Source organism: Silene latifolia, chromosome 2 (genome assembly GCF_048544455.1).
Source record: "Silene latifolia isolate original U9 population chromosome 2, ASM4854445v1, whole genome shotgun sequence".
NCBI lineage: Eukaryota > Viridiplantae > Streptophyta > Magnoliopsida > Caryophyllales > Caryophyllaceae > Silene > Silene latifolia.
This window is the reverse complement of record NC_133527.1, coordinates 188,398,927-188,421,170: the sequence shown is the minus strand read 5'-3', so window position 1 is coordinate 188,421,170 and position 22,244 is coordinate 188,398,927. Positions and strand designations below refer to the sequence as shown.

The following is a 22,244-nucleotide window of genomic DNA, read 5'->3' as shown; positions in this document are numbered from 1 at the left end:
ACGGCATTCATGGGAGAGTTATTAATTAATTGATTCATATAACTCCTGTATGAAAATTTTCATTTTATGAGTAGCCCTTCATTTTAACAGGAGTGAGATGAAATGAACAAAAGAAATGAGAACAATGAAGATGGGCCGAGAAGTGAATTAGTCTTATTTAAAACCAGTTTAAGTTTATAATGAACTCACTATAACTGTATTATATGCATAACCAAATGAGTATGGTGTAGTCAATAGTGGTTGCTCACTTCTTCCTTTAACTATGAGATTAGAAATTCGATTTCTGCCTATGAAAACATCTCGGTTTACAGCCAAAAAACAATTATATGCATCATATAACATGACAATTTTTGCACATACATAAAGAAAAGCTTGACTGATAAGCAAAACAAACCAAAACCCTGCAATTTCACATTTGTCAGACTATGTATGAGTTTGGAATGAGTCAAACCATATTAGGCGTTTGTTTGACAAAAATATGGGTTTAAACTATGAAAAAAAAACTTATATGGAACATTTTAAATTAATTTTTTTTACATTTATTTCATCAAATCTTTATTTTCATGATTTTTCAATATCAATTATAATTATTGTTCCGGGTGTAATTCCAGAGCAAGTATCGTTACCACCCGTGGCTCGTAGAATAATGTCTTGAGTTGGATTCCTCGCGTCTCTATCGTTCCTCTCGGCCTCTCCTGCAACAATGAACGAACTGAGGGCTTGGCTTTGTGCCAAGCGTACTCACTCCGACGCTCAAGTCAGTAAACTCAAAGGATTAAGCTGTGTTACTTGGCTAGATATGTTGTAGAGAGATAAGGGAGATATTACCAGATGAATAGTGTATTTTTGGTTTAGTTGTTCGATCCTTTCCTCAATGAAGGTTGAGGAGTATTTATAGGCTTTCACCTTTTGTCACGTAGTGGCCAAGTGGCCAAGTGGCTAGTAGGTGGAAAGACTGATCTACCCCTCGGCCGAGGGACCTATGGCAGGCCGGCGGGCCATGTTGACTCACCGCCGAGGGGTCTTGGATATGAGTACGCGGGTATGTGTCCCGGCTGGCGGGTTGTCACGCCGAGACCCAGGCTAGCTAAGAGCCGATGGGTCGACGGCTAGGGTGTATAAGTCGTTGACTTGTTGTGGACATCTTTGACCTTGCTCAGTATGTTGACTTGGTCAGCGGTGCAGAATATGCCCCATCAATTTGCCCCCAGCGTAGTCTATGCCGTGGTATGGGCTCCGATGTACTTTTGAGCGTATATTCTGCGCAATTTTCACAAATTTTCTGTATCGGCTTCTTCTTGTGTGCCGGCGTGGCTCTTGTTAGGCCGTATCATACACCATAATCCCCCCTCCACATGGATGCATAAAGGGTATCCGATGTGGAAAAGAGCATGACGTTGGCCGAGACCAGGGCCGAGTGAGAGTCTTGGTTGATTTTGATTGCCCCGGCCGTGCTCCCTAGCTTGGTTGATCGGGTGGCCGGCGGAGACTAGATACCTAGGAATTTGTTGAGGAAGATGATCGATCGAAGAGATGTGAATAGGCGTGTTGAAGACGCTTGGTCACCGTTTGCATTGATTGACTTTTGACTGTTGCAACGATTGACATCCCGCGGTTGCATGTTTGACACGTGTATGTTCGCCGATTGGTTGACGCTTCATGGGTGTGCCCGATTGGTCCTTCTTCATGGGCTTTTCTCTATAAATAGGGCAGTTATTCCGTGATTTTGGCCTCCATTTTATTTTCGAAAATTTTCTCCAAAATCTTCATCTTTCTAAACTTTCAAGGGCTTCCTTTTTCTTCCAACCTTCGAAGTCTTTGATCCGGCGAGCACTTTTTCCTTTTAAGGTAAACAAACGAATTTTTCTTTTATCTTGCTAGTAATTTGTTGTGAATCATGTCTTCTGCTGATGCCGGGATTGGTACTTCTGCGCCGGGGGGTTCCCCGTCGCGTCTTGATGAGGAGGAGGGACTGGAGGCCATCCCGCTAAGGTTTGGGGGCCCTAGGTCTCCTTCTCCCGTAGCTGATCTGCCCCTCCTGGAGGAGTTGGGGGGTGAGGATGATGCTGATGATGATGAGGGGGCTCCCGGTGATGGTGGGAGGATTACTATTCCGGATCGTGGTGAGGGGCTCCGTTGATGGTGGGAGGACGATCGTTCGGATCATGGTGAGGCTGCACGACGGCCTCGACCGTGTCTGACAAATAAATTCGCAAGCAGCTCCGGAGAAACTCTTTTCGGAGATCATTTTTTTCTTGGTGAGGGGTATAAAATTGTTTTCCCTGGGGAGGGTCAGGCGGTCTGCTGTCCTCCCCCGGGTCATATCGGCGTGTACATCCGGCATTTGGAGTACGGGCTCCGGTTTCCTTTGAACGAACATGTCATGGCCATCATCAAAGCTATGAACCTTGCCGTGGCCCAACTGCATCCGTTGGCCATGAGGACGATAATCGGCTTTGTGTGGCTCTGTCTCTTCAAAGGGGAGGTCCCTACGGTCAACTTATTCCGCCGACTTCATAGTCTTCGGCCGTCATTCGCCCGAAAGGTGGGGTGGTACAGCGTGCAGACGGAGCCGGGATATGTCTCCGTAAACAAGCTTACTTCCTGCAAAGACTGGCAAGAGCGATGGGTGTACGTCCAAGTGCCGGAGGACTACCCGTTGCCTCGGTCTTTTCAGAGCCCCGTTCACTTACGGTGTGAGACCCGGGAAGAGTATGAGAAACACGTCTCCCGGGGTAACAAGGTTAAGATGGATGCTTCCTTTGTCCCCTTATCGGGATGAGAAGCGGGCAATGCGGCTATTTGATCTTTGAGGAGGGATGGCTGCCCCCGACTCGGATTATTCTTCAAGACGAGCCGCTATGCCGCGTCGGCCTCATACCGGCCCTCAATCAAGGGGTGAGTGGGGTCGGTGTGAGGCCCACCTTTGCTTGTTATGTTCCTTTTCAGAGCCTTGTTTTACTTCCTTTATGTAACTCTTGTTTGATTTCTTGCAGATCGGTTTGGGCGGTGTCTCATGCGAGAAGGACTTGAAGAGGCTAGGGCTTGACAAGGACGGGAAGGTTGTCCAAAGGCGTCCTGCGGTTGAGTTGAAAGATCGCCGACTGTCCCCTAACGAACTCATGGACAAACAGACGAGGGCGTTGGATCCGAGACGCTCAAGCACGGGTCCTTGGTGGCGTGCCAAGAGAACAAGGAAGGCGACGTCCAAATCGGCGGGCGTGTCGATGGCAACTCCTCTTCGACCCCAGGTGGTCGAAAAGGGTCATGTGGAGGTGATCAACATTACTGAGGGGGAGGTGACCGTTGCTAAGGTCCCTTCTCCGAAGAAGAGGAAAGACCCACCGTCTGCTTCCACCGTTGCCGCGGAGAAACCTGTTTCTACCAGCCCTCCAACTAAGAGGATTCGAACTGGTACGGATTTAACCTGTGGTTCGGATTTAGCCGGGTCGTTGGACATTCCTGACGACAGGCTTTCTGACGTGTCAATGCATGGTGACATGGATGCTCTGTGTAAATTTCTTGTAGATCCACCGCCGGCAGCTGCCGTTCTCACTGATCGGCAAGTAGGGAAGCAGCCTGAGAAGGTGATTGAGAAGGCGGGTGGCCAAAACGTCGTCGTGGACTCTTCACCCCAGAAGGTTACTCCCGCCGAGCTCGTGGCGGAGGGCGAGAGAATATATAAGAGGCTGGGGAGATGGAGTCGTCTAGCCGCCTCCCTCATCATGGAGCAGGAAAAGGCCACGGCCCAATCTGGGCCGCTGATTGCAAGGCTCAAGCTTGATCTCTCTGCCGCGAGGGGGGAAGCCGGGAAGGCTAAGCTGGATCTTCTTGCTGCCAAGGGGCGTGCGGAGGAAGCTGAGAAGCTGCTGAGGGCCGAGAGGGCCAAAGTTGAGGATGCTGATGGCGCCACGGCCAAGATGATGGAGGAGCGGGACCGGTATAAAGGTGCCTATGACGCTGTGGTTGCCAAGAGGGACGAGTGGGAGGATCGGTTCTAGAAGCAGGCGGAGGTGCTCAGGGACATGCAGGCTATCCTTGCTCAGAAAGAGAAGGATATTGAAATGCTTCAAGATGATCTCCTCCCCAAAATGTGCGTCCAGTTCCGGGACCAGGCCGAGAAGGCGGCCAGGGAGGCAATCAGAAGGGTTGTCCCCGACGATTCCTTTCCGTGGGATAAATTCGACCAGCTCCTGGATGAGATAGCCGATCTTTGCGAAGCGGCTTACAACGAAGCGGAGACAATGAAGGCGGCTCGGGTAGATGAGGCCAAGGAGTTCTTTGGGAGATGATCGGCCTTCCTCAAAGCCGCTATCAAGATCTTTGCTACTTTCGATGGAGGGCAACAACAAGCATAGGGAGACGGGCGGTCGTCACCAGAATCACCCGGCGTCTCGGATAGCTTCAGCTGTTCGGGGGCCAATTATTGAGCCTTCTCTCCCTGCCATCCTTTTGGCGCTTCAAATCCCAAGTCTGTAATCTTTTGCTTTTTTGCTTCTTCGCTTTTTGTAAAGCTTTGGTAGGTAGAGTTTAGGCTACCCTCACGGGGACGGCCGTCGTTTGTACTCTCCTCGCAGTCAATTTTAATGAAGTTTTATCTATTTGGTCCTCGGCTTGGCCGGGACTCTGATCACGATCCTTTACTCTTCTTGTGTTATCAACTGTCTTCGTTTTTACACTCGTCATGACCGAGGCGGTTTGAATGCATGTCTCAACTGTGTCTAACGTCTTTAGCATTCGTAACTGTGTAGGCATATTTGACCGCTAGATTGGCGTCTCAATTGCACTGAGTATACGTTTCTTTTTAGCGTATCGGCCGACGTGTTCCCCGTCGCTCTCGGTTTTGGCCGAGGTAATCGGGGTTGCGGCCGATAGCGTTAAATAGAATCGTGTAGGCATATTGACCGCTAGATTGGCGTCTCAATTGCACAGAGTATACGTTTCTTTTTAGCGTATCGGCCGACGTGTTCCCCGTCGCTCTCGGTTTTGGCCGAGGTAATCGGGGTTGCGGCCGATAGCGTTAGAATCGTGTAGGCATATTGACCGCTAGATTGGCGTCTCAATTGCACAGAGTATACGTTTCTTTTTAGCGTATCGGCCGACGTGTTCCCCGTCGCTCTCGGTTTTGGCCGAGGAATCGGGGTTGCGGCTTCGATAAGCGTTAAGAATCGTGTAGGCATATTGACCGCTAGATTGGCGTCTCAATTGCACAGAGTATACGTTTCTTTTTAGCGTATCGGCCGACGTGTTCCCCGTCGCTCTCGGTTTTGGCCGAGGTAATCGGGGTTGCGGCCGATAGCATTAAATCGTGTGTAGGCATATTGACCGCTAGATTGGCGTCTCAATTGCACTGAGTATACGTTTCTTTTTAGCGTATCGGCCGACGTGTTCTCCGTCGCTCTCGGTTTTGGCCGAGGTAATCGGGGTTGCGGCCGATAGCGTTAAATAGCTGTGTAGGCATATTGACCGCTAGATTGGCGTCTCAATTGCACCGAGTATACGTTTCTTTTTAGCGTATCGGCCGACGTGTTCCCGTCGCTCTCGGTTTTGGCCGAGGTAATCGGGGTTGCGGCCGATAGCGTTAAATCGCTAATGGCATATTGACCGCTAGATTGGCGTCTCAATTGCACTGAGTATACGTTTCTTTTTAGCGTATCGGCCGACGTGTTCCCCGTCGCTCTCGGTTTTGGCCGAGGTAATCGGGGTTGCGGCCGATCGATAGCATTCGAATCGTGTAGCATATTGACCGCTAGATTGGCGTCTCAATTGCACTGAGTATACGTTTCTTTTTAGCGTATCGGCCGACGTGTTCCCCGTCGCTCTCGGTTTTGGCGAGGTAATCGGGGTTGCGGCTTCGATAGCATTCGTAACTGTGTAGGCATATTGACCGCTAGATTGGCGTCTCAATTGCACTGAGTATACGTTTCTTTTTAGCGTATCGGCCGACGTGTTCCCCGTCGCTCTCGGTTTTGGCCGAGGTAATCGGGGTTGCGGCTTTGATAGCGATTCTTCCCTTCGAGTTTCCGTCGGTGGCGAACTGTGTAGGGGACAGACACTTGGATGGAGAACTTGGACGGTTCATTTGTTTGTCATGATCGTGCGTTGGGGTGTCCACAATGGGTTTGGACACCTCCGTCGCTATGCAAAGTATTTTCTCAGGTTATCGGTGTTCCAATGGCTCATCAAGGGCACACCTCCCATGTCTGTCAGCCGGTATGTACCCGGCCTCATCTCTTCGACCACTTTTTAAGGACCCTCCCAGTTAGCCGTCAGTTTGCCGTGAATATTTCCTTTGTTGGTGGCAGCCGACTTCCTTAGGACTAGGTCTCCTATTGTTAAGTCCCTTTTGTGGACTCTTCGGTTGTAGGCTCTCTTCATCCGATTCTGATATACGGCCAAGTTGAGGCGTGCCGCGTCTCGGCTTTCTTCGACCAGGTCTAGGGAAGCTTTTAGGCCCTCCTCGTTTTCAACTGGGTCAAAAGTGGCCGTTCTGAATGTCGGCACCGTCGCTTCGATCGGCAAGACCGCTTCGGAGCCGTAGACTAGGTGGAAGGGGGTGTATCCCGTTGCTTCTTTCTCCGTGGTTCGAAGAGACCACAGGACGCCGGGTAGTTCATCGGCCCACCTTCCCTTAAGATCTTCAACCGTCTTCTTCAAACCGTTGAGGATGGTTTTGTTGGTCGCCTCCGCTTTGCCCGTTACTCTGCGGGTGGCAGACGGAGGAATACGCAAACTTGATGCCAAGCTCCTCTAACCAGTTCATTATCAGGTCGCTCCAAAACTCTCGGCCGTGGTCAAATACCATAACTTGGGGCAATCCGAAACGGGTTATAACATTTTCCCAGATTACCTTTCTGACGGCAGCTGTGGTCTTTGCTGGTACTGCTACAGCTTCGACCCATTTGGTGAAGTAGTCAACGGCGACGATTAAGAACTTCCTTCCTCCAGAGGCCGTTGGGAATGGCCCTAGCATGTCCATCCCCCATTGTGCGAAGGGAAGGGGACTAAGCACCGGTTGTAGATCTCTGGAGGGAGCGTGTATCACCGGGGCATGCATCGACGATTCGTGCACTTCTTGGTCTTCGTTCGGAATCTTGAAGCATGGTGGGCCGAGTAGCCAGCTCGGAGAGCTTTGTGGGCTAGTGTTCTTGCCCCCATGTGATGTCCACGATGCCTTCGTGGATTTACGTCGATTTAGTTCTGCGTCGGCCGGACCGACACACTTCAAGAGTGGTCTTATTACGGATCTCCCGTACGTTCCCCTTCGAATACCAGTGCACCGGCGGCGATCCTTTTTATTTTGGCCGAGGGATTGCGGCCCTCTGGCAATTCACCTGTAAGCTTGTATCTCATTATCGGAGTCATCCACGTTGTCTCGGTCTCTATGTTACCCACTATGCCGACGGTCTCAGTGATGCTTTTCGCGTTCCTGATGTCTACCAGTACGGTTCGGCTAACATTCTTGATGGTTGAGCTGGCCAGTTTGGAGAGAGCGTCGGCCCGGTTGTTCTCGGATCTGGGAACGCACTGGATTTGGAAGGATTTCAATTTTGCTACGTCGGCTTTTACCCTCTCTAGGTACCTTACCATTCCGTCGTCTCGAGCCTCATACTCCCCTCTGATTTGGTTGGTAACCAACAGTGAGTCTGTCTTCAACACAATGTGTTCTGCTCCGGCAGCCCTAGCTAGCTCGACTCCGGTTATCACCGCCTCGTATTCGGACTCATTGTTCGAGGCCGAGAAGGTGAATTTCAAGGCGTACTCAAACTCGTCTCCGTTTGGGCTGATGATAAGGATGCCGGCTCCTGAGCTATTCGTCGTGGAGGAGCCGTCGGTGTAGACCTCCCATATGCCTGGGTTTGGCTCTTCCTGATATGTGCATTCGGCCAGGAAATCTGCAAGCGCTTGCCCCTTTATCGAAGGCCTTGGTTTGTACTGAATGCCGAAACCAGAGAGCTCCACTGCCCATTTGATGAGCCTGCCGGATTGTTCGAATTTTTCCAAGGATTTCTCCAATGGCTGATCGGTTAGGACCGTCACGGGGTGTGCGTCGAAGTAGGGTTTTAACTTCCTTGTGGCGACGACGACGGCGAAGGCTGCTTTTTCGATTAGTGGGTAATTTCTCTCGGCGGGCAATAGTGTATGGCTGACAAAGTAGATTGGGTGTTGCTGTTTGTCTTCTTCCCTGATGATCACAGCACTGACCGTGGCCGAGGTTACGGCTATGTATAGGTATAGCGTCTCCCCCAATATCGGCCTGGACAGAGTTGGGAGAGTCTGAAGATGAGCTTTCAGTTGTTTGAAAGCCGTGCTCTGTTCCTCCCCCCAGCTGAAATCTTTATTTCCTTTCAACACTTTGAAGAATGGTGTGCTCTTGTCGGCTGACCGAGAGATGAAACGGGCGAGAGCCGCCATTCTTCCGGTCAGCATCATAACCTCTTTCCGATTCCTCGGTTCCGGCAGGTCCAGGATTGCTTGGACTTTGTCTGGATTGGCGTTTATGCCTCTGGCGCTGACAAGTACTCCTAGAAATTTTCCTGCCCGGACACCGAAGTTGCATTTCATTGGGTTGAGCTTCATCTTGTATTTCCTTAGTGAGCAAAATGTCTCGTGTAAATCGGCCAGATGCTCGCTGTCGGACTTGCTTTTTACAATAGCATCGTCGACATATGCCTCAATGTTTCGTCCTTTTTGATTTTGGAACACTTTGTCCACTAGCCTCGTATACGTTGCTCCGGCGTTCTTCAAACCGAACGGCATCATTTTGTACATGTATGTGCCGTTGGCGGTGATAAATGCGCATTTAGGCATGTCTTCCTCGGCCATAAACACTTGGTGATACCCTGAGAAGGCGTCCAGCAGGCTTAGCATGGTGTAGCCTGCCGTGGCGTCGATTAAGCTATCTATCCGAGGCAAGGGATAACAATCTTTGGGGCATGCTTTATTAAGGTTGGTAAAGTCTACACACATTCTCCATGCTCCCGATGATTTCTTCACCATTACAACATTGGCTAACCACTCAGGATAAGTACAAGGCATGATGAAACCTGCCGCTAGTAATTTATTTACTTCGGCTTTGATGGCCTCGTCCTTCTCGACCGAGGAGTTCCTCATTCTCTCGCTTGATCGGGCGGCGGTGGGGAGTACGTTCACTTGTGAACAATCACCTCCCGATTCACGCCCGCATTTCGGCCGCCGAGTATGCGAAAACATCTTTGTTCTTCCTCGGCAGTCCAGGAGGTCGGCTCGAATTCGTTCCAGGTTGACACCGACGGTTACGGTGCGGCCCGGATCAATCTCTACTTCCTCGGTCTCTGCTCCTTCGACCATGCCGATGGTCCTGGTGTTCCGGATCCGGGGTGTACTGTATCCGGAACGATTCCAGTTCTGAAGCGACAGCTCTCACCCTTACTAGATACCTTATTGTCTCGTAGTCCTGGGCTTCGCACTCTCCTTTAACCTGGTTGGTCACGAGGAGCGAATCTGTCTTTACCATGATACGTTACGCCCGGCGCTTTAGCTAGCTCAATTCCGGTTATCATCGCCTCGTACTTGGATTCCTTGTTGGAGGCCACTGAGGTAAGCTTCAAGGCGTGCTCGGATACATCCCCGTTTGGGCTGATGATAACGATATCGGCCCTCGAGCCATTCGTCGCGGAGGGGCCGTTAGCGTGAACCTCCCACAAACCGGGATCTCCCTCTTTTTTCGAGATGAGCCTATGTGCCTCCCCTCGGTCCGAGACATATATCAATGTCGGGGCCCGGATGGATATTACAAATCGATTTCGCTCAAAGTGATCCGGCCTATGAGTACATCGTAGGCAGGCGTGCCGTCGATGACTACGAATTTAGACATGACGTTCTTGGCTGCACCTCCCTCGCCGAACCTCACCGGCATACTGATTGACCCCAGGGGTACCAGTAGCCCCGAAAAGTCAGTATAACGGGTTGGTGCGGGGGCTCAAATTTTCAATCCTCAGACCGAGGCCGAGAAAGCATTCTCTGTTCATAACATTCGTGTAGGCGCCTGTGTCAATCAGGCACCCCTTCACCAGGTGGTTGGCTATGTCTAGGCGGACTGTAAGTGGGTCGCTATGAAGAGCGGCGACTCCATCGTAGTCCCTTTGTCCGATGGTCATGTCTGGGATGCTGGGAGCGGGGGTTACTGTGTTGGGCACAAAGTTGATGGCCGGATAAGGTTCATCCTGGGGCCGTTTGCGCTCATGAGCGGACCCATTGCTCTCGTTGTCCCTGATGACGACATTGACTACTCCTACCCGCTCAGAGGCGGACTTGCTATTTGATCCGCCGGCATCTGGTTTTTGGCCACTGGCAACATATTTGCCGAGGCTCCCCATCCGGATTAGCTCTTCAATGACATCCTTCAGGTGTCGGCAATCGTTGGTTAAGTGTCCGGTGTGGCCGTGGTATTTACAGTACTGGCTCGTGTCACCGTCACTCCTCGGCCTAGGGGGTCTTTCCCATTTCTGGCCCTCGTTCTTGCTCAAAGCGAAGACCTCGGCCGCCGACACGACTAGGGGGTGATCATCGTACCGTTTTTTTGTAGTACGTCCCCGAGCTCCCCGCATTCGCCGAGCTTTGTTTTCTGGCAGACTTTTCTGACCGTGGCATATTACTCTCACGGCGTCTTTCATCAGACCGTGACCCGTTGTTGTCACGGCGTTTTTCATTCGGGTTATCCTCCCGGCGGCTCTTCCTTTCTAATTGCTCAGCCTCGCTGGGGCCTACCCAGGTCTTGTGGTAGTCTTCTACTTTGATGGCTTGGTCAGCCAACTTCCTGGCGGCGTCCAAACCTAGGCCTCCGCACTTGATGAGCTCGTTTTTTAAATCTCCCCTTGGGAGGCCCTTCATCGCGTCGAAGGCCGCCGGTTCGGGATTGATTTCTCGAATCCGCTGGACCTTTCCGTCGAACCTCTTCACATAGTTTCGTAGAGACTCGTCTCCCTCCTGTCTGATAGTCAGGAGGTCAGACGTCTCTACGGCCCTTCTCTTATTGCAGGAGTACTGGGCTAGGAAAGCGCCCTTCAGGTCGGCGTAATAGTACACCGAGCCATCGGGAAGCCCTTTGTACCGGCTCTCCGAGCCATCCCATGCAAAGTTGTTGGGAAAATTCGGCACCGACCTCATCGGGTGCTCCCATACCGACATGTAAGACTCGAAAGCCTCGGCGTGGTCGGTTGGATCACTATCTCCCTTGTATGACAGAGGTGGCAACTTGAGCTTATGCGGCACCGGGACTTCAAGGACGTGGCGTTGAGGGGTCGCCTAACCACGTGTCGAGCGACACGCGGCGATCGGCTCCTTGCATCCCTAACCTCCTCCTCCCGTAGCGGGAGGGGCTCCTTCTTCGACTCGGACTTCTTCTCCAACTCTGCTGAGTCGGACTCCTCTGGCTCCTTTGGGGTAAGCCTCGTTCGTGTGGCGGGGACGCCGTCCTCCCACGAGTGCGGGAAGGACTTAGGTCTACCGCGCCCACTTTGGGCTCCCCGCGTCTTGGCGGGTCGGCTTCTCCTAGTGCCCCGTTCAAATTTCTTGGAGTCACGTTTAGGGCCCTAGCCTCCCGGACGACCTGCTCTTCTTGTCGGCGTGACGGTGTGAGCGGGCGTATTCTTGCGATTAGGTCCGGGAGTATTTTCGGTTTTGCTACGTCAACCACCCGTCCCATGATGGTGACCTGGTTGGGCGGCACCGGTGTGTCGGGTATTATTGGCATCCCGACCTTCGGTTGGATTACTCCGCGGTGGAGGGCCGCACGACTCGAGTTGTTGAAAGCATCATCTTGGTAGAACGCGTTTCGTCGGTCACGATGCGTCTTGTTGTTTTTCGACATTTTCTTAGCTTTTTGGGTGGGTTTTTGTTGTTTTCTTTTTTTTTTTTGTTTGGGAATGAATATGACTAGCTTCTAGTGTCTATCCCCACGATTTGCGCCAATTGTTCGGGTGTAATTCCGGAAGCAAGTATCGTTACCACCCGTGGCTCGTAGAATAATGTCTTGAGTTGGATTCCTCGCGTCTCTATCGTTCCTCTCGCCTCTCTCAACAATGATGAGCAGGCGAGGGTTTGGCTTTGTGCTTGCGCGTCTTTCACTCCGACGCTCAAGTCGATGGCTCAAAGGATTAAGGCGTGTTACTTGGCTAGATATGTTGTAGAGAGATAAGGGAGATATTACGAGATGAATAGTGTATTTTTGGTTTAGTTGTTCGATCCTTTCCTCAATGAAGGTTGAGGAGTATTTATAGGAGCTTTCTTTTGTCGCGTAGTGGCAGTGGCCAGTGGCTAGTAGGTGGAAAAGGCGATCTACCCCTCGGCCGGGGACCTATGGCGGCCGTGGGCCATGTTGACTCACCGCCAAAGTCTTGGATATGAGTCTGCGGGTATGTGTCCCTATTTGGCGGGTTGTCACGCCGAGACCAGGCTAAGCGGTAGTAGATAATTTTGCATCATCGGCTAGTTGTATAAGTCGTTGACTTGTTGTGGACATCTTTGACCTTCTTCGATATGTTGATTGTCACGATGTGCGAATAATATCTTGTCAATTATTTTTAATGATTATTTTAAATTTGTTAAACTTTGATGAAGTTTAACTCATTTCACCCAAAACTGAAACAAACACAAGTATGAAGGATCAAGTTTCAAACCCATACCACCTAGGTATGATTCTTGATTCCAAACTCATACTCACGCGCGAGAACCAAACGCCTCCTAATAATACTCTTTGTGTCTCAATCATTTGTTTACCTTCAGTTTCACATTTGTCAAATTATACACATTAATAATAGGAAAAAAAACTTATTATATCTCAATCATTTGTTTACCTTTAATTAAAATACTCCAGGTAAATAAATGAACGAGGCGGAAGGAATACCTCACAAAATTATGAACATCACACAATGACACAATTCTTCAAATTATTCCTTCATAGCATCTACATATTTTCACTAATTCACATTCAAACAAGAACAATCAAACATACTAAAATCCACAATTAACATACACCACCAATTTCACCCTTTTTTCATTCAATTCAAACACAAATTATTCCAATTAAGATACAATCATTTCAGAATAACTTAACTCAATCTTATCATCAACAAAAAACCCTCTACCCAAAACCCAATCCTCAATCATAACTTGAGAATTCAACCCTTGATCATAAGGAACTAAATGCCCTGCACCCAAAACCACAACCTCACTCAAACTCCCCCATTTTTGCACATAACCTGCTACCTCCCCTCTTACATTCCAAACCCGCCTTTCCGAACTTCCAAACTCCTTCAACCCGACCCACTTCAATTTCTTCAAATACGCCTCAACCGACACAACCCCGTCTCTCAAATCATCCCCACCTTGGTATAACAACACCTTAACCCTCTTCTTCAACAAATACTCCAATTTATACTTAACACTCTTCATTACATCCTCATGTAACGCATTCCCTACTTCATCACTACATTCCTCGAATACTTTCGACTTTTTATTCACTGCTAACGCCTTCCTAACCTCCTCGTCTCTTAAAAACTGTTCTACTAATTCCGTCTCATACGGTGTTTTCCTACGTACATCATACAATGTAGCTAACCCTGTCATATTTTGCAACATACGTAAAACTTTATTCCTTGCATTCGTCGCTTCGCCCCATTTTTCATCTTCGATCAATTCAACAACATTTTTTTGTTCAGCTTCTAACTGGGACCGTTGATTATCGTTAATCAACCCGGAATAATACGCATTTAACCCGTGAATTTTAACTTGACTTTCTGGATCGGTTAAACCATTACCTACCGCAACTCCATGCAAATTAATCCGGTTTTTTTTACGAACCCATGCATTTCTTCTTACGATATAATACCCAAAAGCCGGTCCATATTTCCCTGCGTAACTTTCGCCGGTTATATAAACCGGCCGTCTACCAAACAATTTCTTATCCAACCTAATAAACGCTTTAAGCGCAATATAAAGATGTTGCGAAACTCTACGTTGATTCCTCGGAATTTCTTCCGGTTCAGCAGCTATACTAAACCCTGTACCGATGGGATTATCAAAAAACACTAACCCGAAAAGGCGGTTCCATGAGTAGAGATTGGGTTCAAGCTCTAAAGAGCGGTTCACCCGCCACGGACCGAGTTCAAAGAAATTGCCGATCATAGAAGAACAACCCGGACCGCCTTGAAGCCAGATAAGAAGAGGTGTTTTAGCAAGTGATGAAATTGGTTGTTTCGCTTCGTAAAATGTGTAGAATATTGATGAACCGGATGTTGAGTTTACTTTTAAGTAGCCTGATTTAGTTGGGATTGCTTCAGTTGGGATTGTTGATGATGAAATTGTTGGTAGATTTATGAGTAAAGTTGAGATTGAAAGAAGAAAAATTGTGAAAATTTGAAATTGAGATTTCATTTTTTTTTTTTTTGGTTGTTGTATTTTGGGGATTTGAGTGAGGGATTTAAGGAGAAAATAAAGAAAGGATGAAGGAATCACGAGGAAATAGGGATAGGGATATGTTAGTGAGGATTGATCTTTGTGTTCTGTACCTAGTGTTCTTGTTTGTTTTAGTATAAGATGAGGAGCGCACTTCACGTGGTGGTGCTACTAAATTATTAAAGGGACTGTAATTTGATTTGTTATCCAGGGAATGGATAGGTTGATTCCTGGTTGACTAGCACAGCTAGGGGTATAATCGAGTCGACTAGTCGAGCCGAGCTCGAACTCATCTATCATCGAGCTCGGCTCATATTGTAAAAATAGAGTTTGAGACTGAACCCGAACTCTTGAAATCAAGGCTCGGATATTTTTACGAGTCCGAGCCTAGGCTTTGTTTGCGTACCATTTTTTTGAGCATTATTTTAATTATAACGTAATTTTTTATTTAAAAAATTCAAATTCAAACGAAAAAATTATCTTTTCGTTAGTTTATAATAACAATTAGTAAGTTATTTTATTTTATAAACTAATATTTTAATTTATTTATCATAAAATTGATATAATTTAAGTAAATATGTTGATAACTATCAAGTAATTTTAAAAATAATGAGTGTTTGGGCTCAGCTTGATCTGAGCCCGAACTCAGTTTGACCAATCTCGAGCCAAGCATTGACCGAGCTATTCCGAGGGCTTATCGAGCAAGCCAGCTCATTTACAGCCCTAAGCACAACTAACAATCTCCTAACATTTAATGCACCCGATCTTAAAAAGACGGATAAAAATTCGATTTAAATAGATGATCAGCAGCTAGTCTTGTTATAGACGGATATATCCGTCTATAGCTAAAGACGGGTCAAATAACTTGAAAGTAGTAACATTTTTTGCCCCACCACCCCACTTGTTGCTTGTCCTATTAGAAATGTAGTATTGTATTTGACCCGTCTTTAGTTATAGACGGATACATGCCGTCTATAATGAGATTTTGTGATAGATGATAGATGGATAATGGATAAAATGGATGCGGATTGATATGAGTGGAAGCCTTATGGGTAACAATAACCGAGTTAGTTACTAATCCCTCTTTAAAATTTATAATTAACTCGACTCAGTCCGCTCACGCCAACACGCCATAAATATCACATAAGATTATTCTTGGGGACGCTTAAACCTGGATCTTCTGGGAAGTTTCATCCAAATTGTAACCCTTAGACTCCACTCTTACGGACATGCTACTCCCTCCAAGTCGCTCATTTCTTCCCTCTTTCCTTTTTCATGATAGTCGGATTTTCTTTCCTCTTTCCTTTTTTGGAAGGGTTTTGTGTGGTCCAAATTCATTTACATGAGGTATAAAGTGTTTTGTATTGTCTAAAATCATTTTCTTATTTTTTTTGCAAAATAAAAAGGGAAGAAATAAGCAACTAGAATAGGGTGAGTATTTCAATGTTACTATTGATTTTCAACTTTGATTCCTAAACTTTGTCATTGGATCACAATTTTTATATTTAATACGGGACATTAAAAATGGTCTTCATCAAAGGGTGAGCTTTGGCAATGAAGGTCTAACATCAATGTTAGTATCATACCCAAAATCCATAGAAATAACTTTAAAAAAGCAGCCAAAATGGACTTGTCAATATTATATTAGAGCGTGATTGTGTCATTGTGTGAAGTTGTAAACTCACACTTGTATTATATTCCAATCAAGATAAATCCGAGTACTTATCTTATGCTGACAATTGACATCGACCTTCCTTCGTTTGTTAGTGCTGTGACTTCTTACAACTGGACCCGCTAAATATTCTTTCGGGTCCGATTTTGAATTGATATTCTGAGTCCAGTAATTCTTGCTTAAGACATAGCATCTGTTAAAACGGGTCAAATAAACCATCATACGGTGATAATAAAAACAAAACTTTTGACATAACTTAGATAACCTGTCATGGGATTTAGTATGTATTTAACTTAAGACGGATAATGACTATCTTAAATAGGTCAGTCTTATGGGTGCATTATTATCGGGTTAATTGGATACGGGCGAGTTTTCTATTAGATTTTTTCAAGTCTATGGTCACAATTTACAAATGTCACCATGTCAGACCGATTGCACATCGTGACCAGAGCTCGCAAACTGGAGCAGACCCAATAAAAGCCGAAAATTTAACATCATGAACCAACCCAACCTGATTAGATTGGAACCCGGCCCAAACCCAACGGACCGTTTTGCCACCTCTAATTGTGATTATCAAGATTCTTTTGTAAGTGGATATAGGGGTGTTAATGAGACGAGACAGCTCGCGAGCTACTCGAGATCGGCTCGGTCAAAGCTCGGCTCACTTGTGCTCGACTCGGGCTCGGGCTCGACTGGAGAGCTTAACGAGTTAAGCCGAGCAAAGGCTGACTCGACTCGAAAAGCTCGCGAGCAGCTCGAACTTGTGTGATTACCTAAGATATTGCTATTATTTTATAAAAATATGTTATCATGATTATATTTTTGTATCACACATATCAAATGTCTCAATGATTTGCTAAATATTTTTACATATAACCTTCGAGCCTTGTTATTGAAAATATCGAAAGGAAAAAAATAAAAAAAATAAACAGTTTTACATAGGCTCGATTTGGGCTCGAGTTTGGTTCGAGCTCGCGTTAAAGCTTGCAAGCTTTATAACGAGCACATTTTTTTCAAGCTCGGATAAGCTCGAGATCGGCTCGAGCTCGAGTTTTGATTCTTGAGCACAAGCCGAGCAAGGCCAAGCTCGCGCTCGGCTCGGCTCGGCTCATTAACACCCCTAGTGGATATACATTTAACTTCAAATTAATCGATTCATGTCAACTCAAATTCTATTGTATAGAAACGGGTCATTTTTTGATTGGATTGGATTGTTTCGGCTCAAATATGTGTTTCAATCTAGGACAAGGGGACAAGTTATATATGAGTCGGGTTAGTTTTGCAAGATCTATCCACAATAAAGTCAAACCAAGCAAAACCCTGCACAAGAAACTCGCATAGACTACCAATATATTTGTTCAATTTGAAAGATCTACACAAAGTCAATTGTCAAAAAGAAAAAACTTCTATATGAATTTACACAAGCTTTTCCATTCAACACTTCAGCAAGGTGAATCCGAAACTTGGTCACTCGGAAGATCACCATTTGGCTGACAAGCATTTTGCAGTTCGGGAATTGTTGTCGAGATGGGGTTTGAAGGCTCGCATTACTTCCTCATAAACAGGCCTCTTATAGTCCACCGCCTGTTGAAAAATTACGTAAATATTCTTCTCGTGTTACATGAATTAATGTGTATGGCAGATTGGCGGTTTTACAGTAAACTCGCTTTACATTTACTAAATACCCAAACCAAATTTGTGAAGAAAAGTACCATGTGTGTGTCTTTAGAGAATGTTATAATGTATTTTTGAGAAACTTATTGATTTGTCATTTTTTCCTAACGAAAAAAATAAGTCGAAAGAGACTAATGAGGTGCGAGAATTTTGCAGCGTACCTGATCAATGACCTCCTCAGGTGTTGCCCATTTCCACTCTGAAAATTCTACTTCCGCTTCCCCGGTTGCCAAATTGATCTCGCGGTCATCTGCTTTAAATCGCACGAGGAACCTATTTTAGAAATCCAAGTGTTAATGTGTGTGGGTAATAATATCTTGTAAATTTTTATCAAAAAAATAATAATATCTTGTAAATTAACAACATTACTCATTATTGGGAGACTAGTTGCCATTTGAAATAAAATGGATACTAAAAGTAATAAAATGGGTATGTATAACGTAAAATGAGGTACAAATAAAAATGGACACAAAATATGATAAAAACAGGCACGATTGTTATGAAAACAATCAAACATACCAAAAATAGTTATTTTGAGTCACGATGACTAATAAAAGGGTTACAAAAAAGTATATAGAGAAAGGTACAAAGAAAGAAGGTACAGAAAAATTGGTTTCTCAATAATTTAGTGAGAGACCGTCTCTCCCAAGATTTTGTGCTCCTAATGACTCGAGCCTATGGCAAGTTATGGGAAAAGGTACTAGGTTTAGTGGTCATTTTGCTTTTTCAATCACAATTCAAAATCGAAGAATAGCTAGTCTTTGTAGACGATAATAAAAAACAATCGAGTGAGGTTTATTCTGTCTAATAACGTTTGTCTATTTTATAACAATGGTAAATACTCCATAGCTACCTAACTAATGCAAGTCATATCACACTCCATAAATGCAGTACAAATAGAAATAGACCTCAAAAACTAACGAAAGCAACTACATGAGCAGCATTCGTCGGCTAGCAAGCGAGTAAAGTCTTTGGAAAGGTACTCATGACTTGGGGTTGACATCAATCAGAGTCAAATTCGACCTACCACCCGAAAGGCTAAAAAGATCAAGAAGAAACCACCTACTACACATCCTTATGACATTCTAAGTCCCCCCCTGAATAAATAAGAACGACTAACGAAGATTAACATACGTCTAAACAAAAAAAACAAAACAAAAAAAAAAAAAAACAGCTCGTAGGAACACGGAAGCAGGTAAAGGTCAGGGGCCTCAGACTACTAAGCCCTACAAGAACATATTTGAAGGCACTACTGACCACTACACCCCTTACACTTCAGAGAACTATGCAATTATACCCCTACAATAACGAGGTGCAAACGGGGAATCTCGATCCTGCTATCTAGTTCAAAAACGATGTTAAGACAGCCTCTGATATCAGATCATAAATCAACGAGTTCAGATCATTTTCTCCTTTAGTCTCCGTCCGATCCCAAAATACGTTCGCCTACTCCACACAGTTTACATGAAGTCTCAAACTAAACATCAAATTGATCGGGTCTTTTTCTTTACACCTTCTTTTTCTCCATAGGGCAATATTATTTCATGAGCATGAACTACCATCGATACAGCATATATGGCACTTATAAAATAAATGCAACTCTAAGTGAACATGATAGCTTACCATTTCTGAGCTTGGCCATGCCATTCACCACCCCAGAGACGATTGACCTTTGCCTTCACAGCCGGAGGGAAGTCATAAGTCAACCACTTTGAAGCCTGCAAATTCACTAACGATTATTTACCAATATATAATGTTTTTATATGACAGTGAATGAAACAAGTGAAGCAATCAAAAGAACACGGGAATTTAAATTCAAGGGAACTGTCGAAATGGAAATGGCATTCCCTCGTCCCTTCGTCCACTTTTTACATTACCCAAATTCGACTAGAGGTCGTATTTAAGATTTAGTGATGCAATTTTATTATTACCCCTTGATTATGCAAAGATACCGCATTGCTATTACCATTGTGTGAGAGCTTAACTAGGGTTAGTATAAGATATTCGTTTTTTTTTACTGGATATAGAAAGGGGCCTACGAAGTATTATTTTGAGATCAACTGAAAAGAAAATGGCTACAACATAGAGTAGATGAAATGGAGGTGGTAGATTGTTTGGTTAACATAAAACACATGAATTAAAATTGCACAGGAACTCTAATTCGTCTAAAAATGAAGGAAAATCGTTCACCTAGACTCTTCTAGGTAAGTGGAAATTTCTACACTGAAAAACAAGTTTTAAGGAAGTGTTAGTTATATCATTGGATTTAACCTCGGAAAGGATTTCAACAGACACGATTCCAGTTTCTTCTCGCAATTCCCTGATGGCTGCAGACTTAGGATCTTCGCCTTCTTCAATGCCTCCCTAATAATAAAAAATTCAATTAACTTCATAACAAGTCGGAATTAAAGAGTAACTACATGCTACAAATTACAAAAGTCCATATCCATTCGAGCAAACTGAAAGTAAAGCGTGTCTAAATACACTTCCAAATCCCATGACAACAGTTTATTAAGACATGTAAGTTAGATATCAGGGAGATGACACCTGTATTTACTGCTCTTCTGATATCTTTCAGTTCATCAGTCAAAGAAAAAACATGTTAATACCTGAGGCATCTGCCATGCTCCAGGGACATTCAACCTTGAAGCCACAAAAATCTGTAAGAGATAACATGTTAATACAATAATACTCGTCACATGCGCAAAATCAGATTAGGCAAGGACATTATACAGAGCTTTACAACTAGCATGAACTCCAATCAATTTGCATAGTAAAACAAGAGATTTTCGCTAATTGATCTGACGGTTCTGACCTATGTACATTCAGATTATTCCTCTCATTGCCGAGAGCTTCAAAGAACACTACAGTGGGACGCGAAGGCAGTTCCTTTAGGGGAATTTAACTTTGTTATCGGCCGCTCAGGCAGGGATTATGTTTCTGTGAAATTTTAAGCTATCTCACATAGTCACACACTCACATGTTAGCATGGTATTAAAACCTGTCTTTACACGACATACCAGCTGTTACAATAAAGATTTTCAGCGTCTTGGATCGATATTTTCCAACGTATAAAAGGGTTGCTAAAAGTAGCCCATATTTGGCTGATACAGCCAGTACAAGGTTAATAAAGCCGATACTCAACCGATACAACTTCTATGACATATTAAGAAAAAAGCAAGGCCTGATAAACATCATTGGATGCACCATTAGCAGAAAAACATGATTTAAGACTATTGCCGCGGTCGCAAACTGATACTCCAATTTAATACCATGCATGTTAGGGGGAATTGTTAAATGACAGTCTATTATATTTACTATGTTACTCCAACACTTCACTTAGCTGTCGTGTTGCGTATCCGACACCTACTTGACCGATACCGACCCCACACACTTCATTTTAGACCAAGAAATTGAAAAATTCGCACAAAATAGCCGTATCCAACGCTCTATAAACCAAGTAAATACTCTTCTCCTTTTGTAGCTTTGATCAGTCAAACAGGCCTATAAGATGAATTTGAATTCGAATAATTTTATCAACAACTGAAAAAAGTATTCCCTCCGTCCTAGTCATTTGTCTACTTCTGATTAAAATACCCTTAGAAAGTATAAAAACGTAAACAAATGATTGAAACAGAAAGAGAGTACTCATAAAATCATTAATCCAAGAAATGACATGTATCCCACTAACCTCTCCTAAATAACAAATGATTACCAACAAACATGATGTAAACCCAACAACCAAAAAAGCATAACAGCTAAAAAGATGACATCTTTAGTTAAAAACAACTAATTTTCTAAGACGGTTTTACACAAATATATCGTCAAACAGGTTCTTTTAATGAACAACTTTTACACAAAAATAAGTCACAATTCTCTTGTGATTTGGATCCGTTTTACACAATCTTTGCGTAAACTAACTATACTTAAAATTATCAGAGTTAATCACTGATCACAGAACTGCATATCAACCCAATAAAATCAAAAACCCTGAAATTAAAATTACAAACTAATTAATTATTATTAATCAGTAATTAAACCATATGAAAATTACCTGATTATCATCATTAATCAGACAAATTCCTACGTTAGGACGATACCCAGAAGGGAGACCTTCCATTGTTGCACAGTTATAAAGAAAGAGAGAGAAAGAAGAGTGATTTTAGAGAGAGAAAATTGAAGGTGAGATCAAAAAAGAGAATGAAAGCCAAAATATAAATGAAAAAAGTCAAACAAAAAAACAAGCATTTGTTTACAAGGTTTGACAAAGTGAGAAAAAGGTGGAAGTGCCACTTTGCCAGGGTAGTGGTATCAACTATCAACCTTTCAATATTTATTTCATTAATTTATTGTAATACTTTCATCCAGATCCGTGGGAGATCGTCTTTTACTAAATTAGTAGGAGACATAATATGAAAAATAAAAATTAGTAACTTTTTTTTTTTTTTTTTTTTTATGACGA

The 22,244-nt window shown here is 44.7% G+C and overlaps 4 protein-coding genes across 4 annotated transcripts in view; all 4 read right to left on the bottom strand.

Moving 5' to 3' along the window:
* The window catches only part of LOC141643916 (uncharacterized), a 226,123-nt gene that overhangs the window by 32,560 nt on the left and 171,319 nt on the right, over positions 1-22,244 (bottom strand). The window lies entirely within an intron of this gene.
* Positions 1-22,244, bottom strand: part of LOC141643915 (protein C2-DOMAIN ABA-RELATED 9-like) — a 55,679-nt gene that overhangs the window by 1,455 nt on the left and 31,980 nt on the right. The gene's annotated exons all lie outside the window — the stretch shown is intronic.
* Positions 12,903-14,592, bottom strand: LOC141643912 (serine carboxypeptidase-like 50). Its single transcript, XM_074453301.1, has one exon. The coding sequence runs from the start codon at positions 14,413-14,415 to the stop codon at positions 13,066-13,068; it is 1,350 nt and encodes a 449-aa protein (XP_074309402.1). The 5' UTR covers positions 14,416-14,592; the 3' UTR covers positions 12,903-13,065.
* On the bottom strand, positions 17,385-22,086 carry LOC141643913 (nudix hydrolase 25). Its single transcript, XM_074453302.1, has 6 exons — positions 21,837-22,086; positions 20,392-20,442; positions 20,054-20,146; positions 19,406-19,500; positions 17,944-18,055; positions 17,385-17,692 (listed from the first exon to the last, which is right to left on the bottom strand). The coding sequence occupies exons 1-6, from the start codon at positions 21,900-21,902 to the stop codon at positions 17,588-17,590; spliced, it is 522 nt and encodes a 173-aa protein (XP_074309403.1). The 5' UTR covers positions 21,903-22,086; the 3' UTR covers positions 17,385-17,587.

What these genes read in the sequence shown, in the direction of transcription:
- LOC141643913 (XM_074453302.1), bottom strand. Translation starts at nt 21,902, where the DNA reads ATGGAAGGTCTCCCTTCTGGGTATCGTCCTAACGTAGGAATTTGTCTG. An exon ending in CTGTTGAAATCCTTTCCGAG is followed by an intron (nt 19,501 to 20,053) that starts GTTAAATCCAAT and finishes GTGAATTTGCAG; the next exon opens with GCTTCAAAGTGGTTGACTTA. An exon ending in CTGAGGAGGTCATTGATCAG is followed by an intron (nt 17,693 to 17,943) that starts GTACGCTGCAAA and finishes ATTTTTCAACAG; the next exon opens with GCGGTGGACTATAAGAGGCC.
- LOC141643912 (XM_074453301.1), bottom strand. Translation starts at nt 14,415, where the DNA reads ATGAAATCTCAATTTCAAATTTTCACAATTTTTCTTCTTTCAATCTCA.